The 1,521-nt window shown below is 41.3% G+C and overlaps 2 protein-coding genes across 3 annotated transcripts in view; both read left to right on the forward strand.

Moving 5' to 3' along the window:
* Positions 1-1,521, forward strand: part of LOC106950676 (neurexin-1a-like) — a gene marked incomplete at its 3' end in the record, with an annotated part of 241,940 nt that overhangs the window by 72,609 nt on the left and 167,810 nt on the right. The gene's annotated exons all lie outside the window — the stretch shown is intronic.
* Positions 14-1,521, forward strand: part of LOC106950677 (uncharacterized) — a 15,005-nt gene continuing 13,497 nt past the window's right edge. The window contains exon 1 of one of the 2 annotated variants that reach the window (XM_015037687.1): positions 14-1,518. In XM_015037687.1, the coding sequence (XP_014893173.1) occupies positions 135-1,518 (1,384 nt within the window). In that variant the 5' untranslated portion in view covers positions 14-134. The remainder of the gene's footprint in view (positions 1,519-1,521) is intronic. The other variant, XM_015037689.1, reaches the window with a different exon arrangement.

A 1,521-nucleotide genomic window follows, 5' to 3' on the forward strand; every position in this document is an offset into this window, starting at 1 on the left:
AACTGGAAAAAAGGTTTAGGAACTGGAAAAAAGGTGACAAAACTTATGTGGAGTTTGCAAGAGATTTGGAGATTAATTTCAATCGATGGTGCACTTCCTCTGAGGTTAAAACACTTGGTGACCTCTGTAATTTAATGGTTTTGGAACAATTTAAAAACTCTGTTTCTCATAATATTGCAGTGTACATTAATGAACAGAAGGTTAAAACAGAGTCAGAAGTTGCAGTGATGGCTGGTGATTTTGTCTTGACACATAAAGATACAAGTGGAGAGCAAGCAGATGGAAGAAGAGCTCCAACCTGGCATTCGACACATTCTGGAGGTTCTTTTTTGGATCGCAGTAACCATGATCTGGACAAAATTTGTAATTATTGTCACAGAAAAGGTCATTGGAAGAAAGACTGTGCTTTGCTGAAATCCCGAAATAAAAATGAAACTCGGGTTAAACCAGCAGCTGCGTCAGTTTTTGTAAGTGTTCCTCACAAAGTGGCTGAAGTGTCATTTTCTGGAAAATCTGATCTGAGTTCTTACAAACCATTTCTGTTGGAAGGACAAGTTTCTTTGGTTGGGAGGGACGTTAAGGCGCCAGTTACTATCTTAAGAGATACTGGTGCATACGATTCATTCATTTTGGCATCTGTTTTACCTTTTTCAGATGATTCTGACACTGGATTATCTATACCTGTGTTGGGTATGGGCATGTCTGTGTTTTGTGTTCCAGTACATAAGCTCATGATCCATTCAGAGTTGTTTGAAGGAGAAGTAAGGATGGGTGTGAGACCTGCACTGCCTGTGATGGGTGTTACAGTTATACTGGGGAACAATATAGCTGGAGGGAAAGTCTGGCCTGATCAACCAGAGGCTCCAGTTGGTGTTTCAGTACCTTTGATCAGCAGTGGCCCTGATGACAATGAAAAGTCACACCCTGACATTTTCCAAGCATGTGCTGTGACACGGGCAATGAAAGCATCCAGTCATGTACATCAGGATGAAGACTTCGGAAAAGATAAACAGATTTCCTCTTCATGTTTGTCTAATATTCCTTTATCTATTTCACAGAATGATCTGGGACAGGAGCAAAGATCTGACCCCACCATACAGCATTTATTTCAGTCTGCATTGTCTGCTGAGGAGATGCAGAGCCATGCTCATAGATACTTTGTTGAAAACAAGATATTGTTAAGGAAGTGGATGCCATGTGGTGAGAATGATATTGGGGAGCCAGTTTATCAGGTTGCGGTGCCTTTGAAATGGCGTGACTTAGTTTTGCAGGTGTCTCATGATGAATCTGGACACATGGGAGTTAGGAAAACCTACGACCGCATTTTGAGAAATTTCTTTTGGCCACGACTGAAAAAGGATGTTTCTTCTTATATTAAAACTTGTCACACCTGTCAACTTACTGGTAAACCCAATCAAGTGCTAAACCGGGCACCACTGTATCCTATTCCAACTATTGGTAGACCGTTTGAGCACTTAATAATTGATTGTGTGGGTCCTCTTCCCCCTTCACGTTCAGGTG

The sequence above is a fragment of the Poecilia latipinna genome, unplaced genomic scaffold (genome assembly GCF_001443285.1).
Source record: "Poecilia latipinna isolate Pla-1442-1.1 unplaced genomic scaffold, P_latipinna-1.0 Scaffold416, whole genome shotgun sequence".
Lineage (NCBI taxonomy): Eukaryota > Metazoa > Chordata > Actinopteri > Cyprinodontiformes > Poeciliidae > Poecilia > Poecilia latipinna.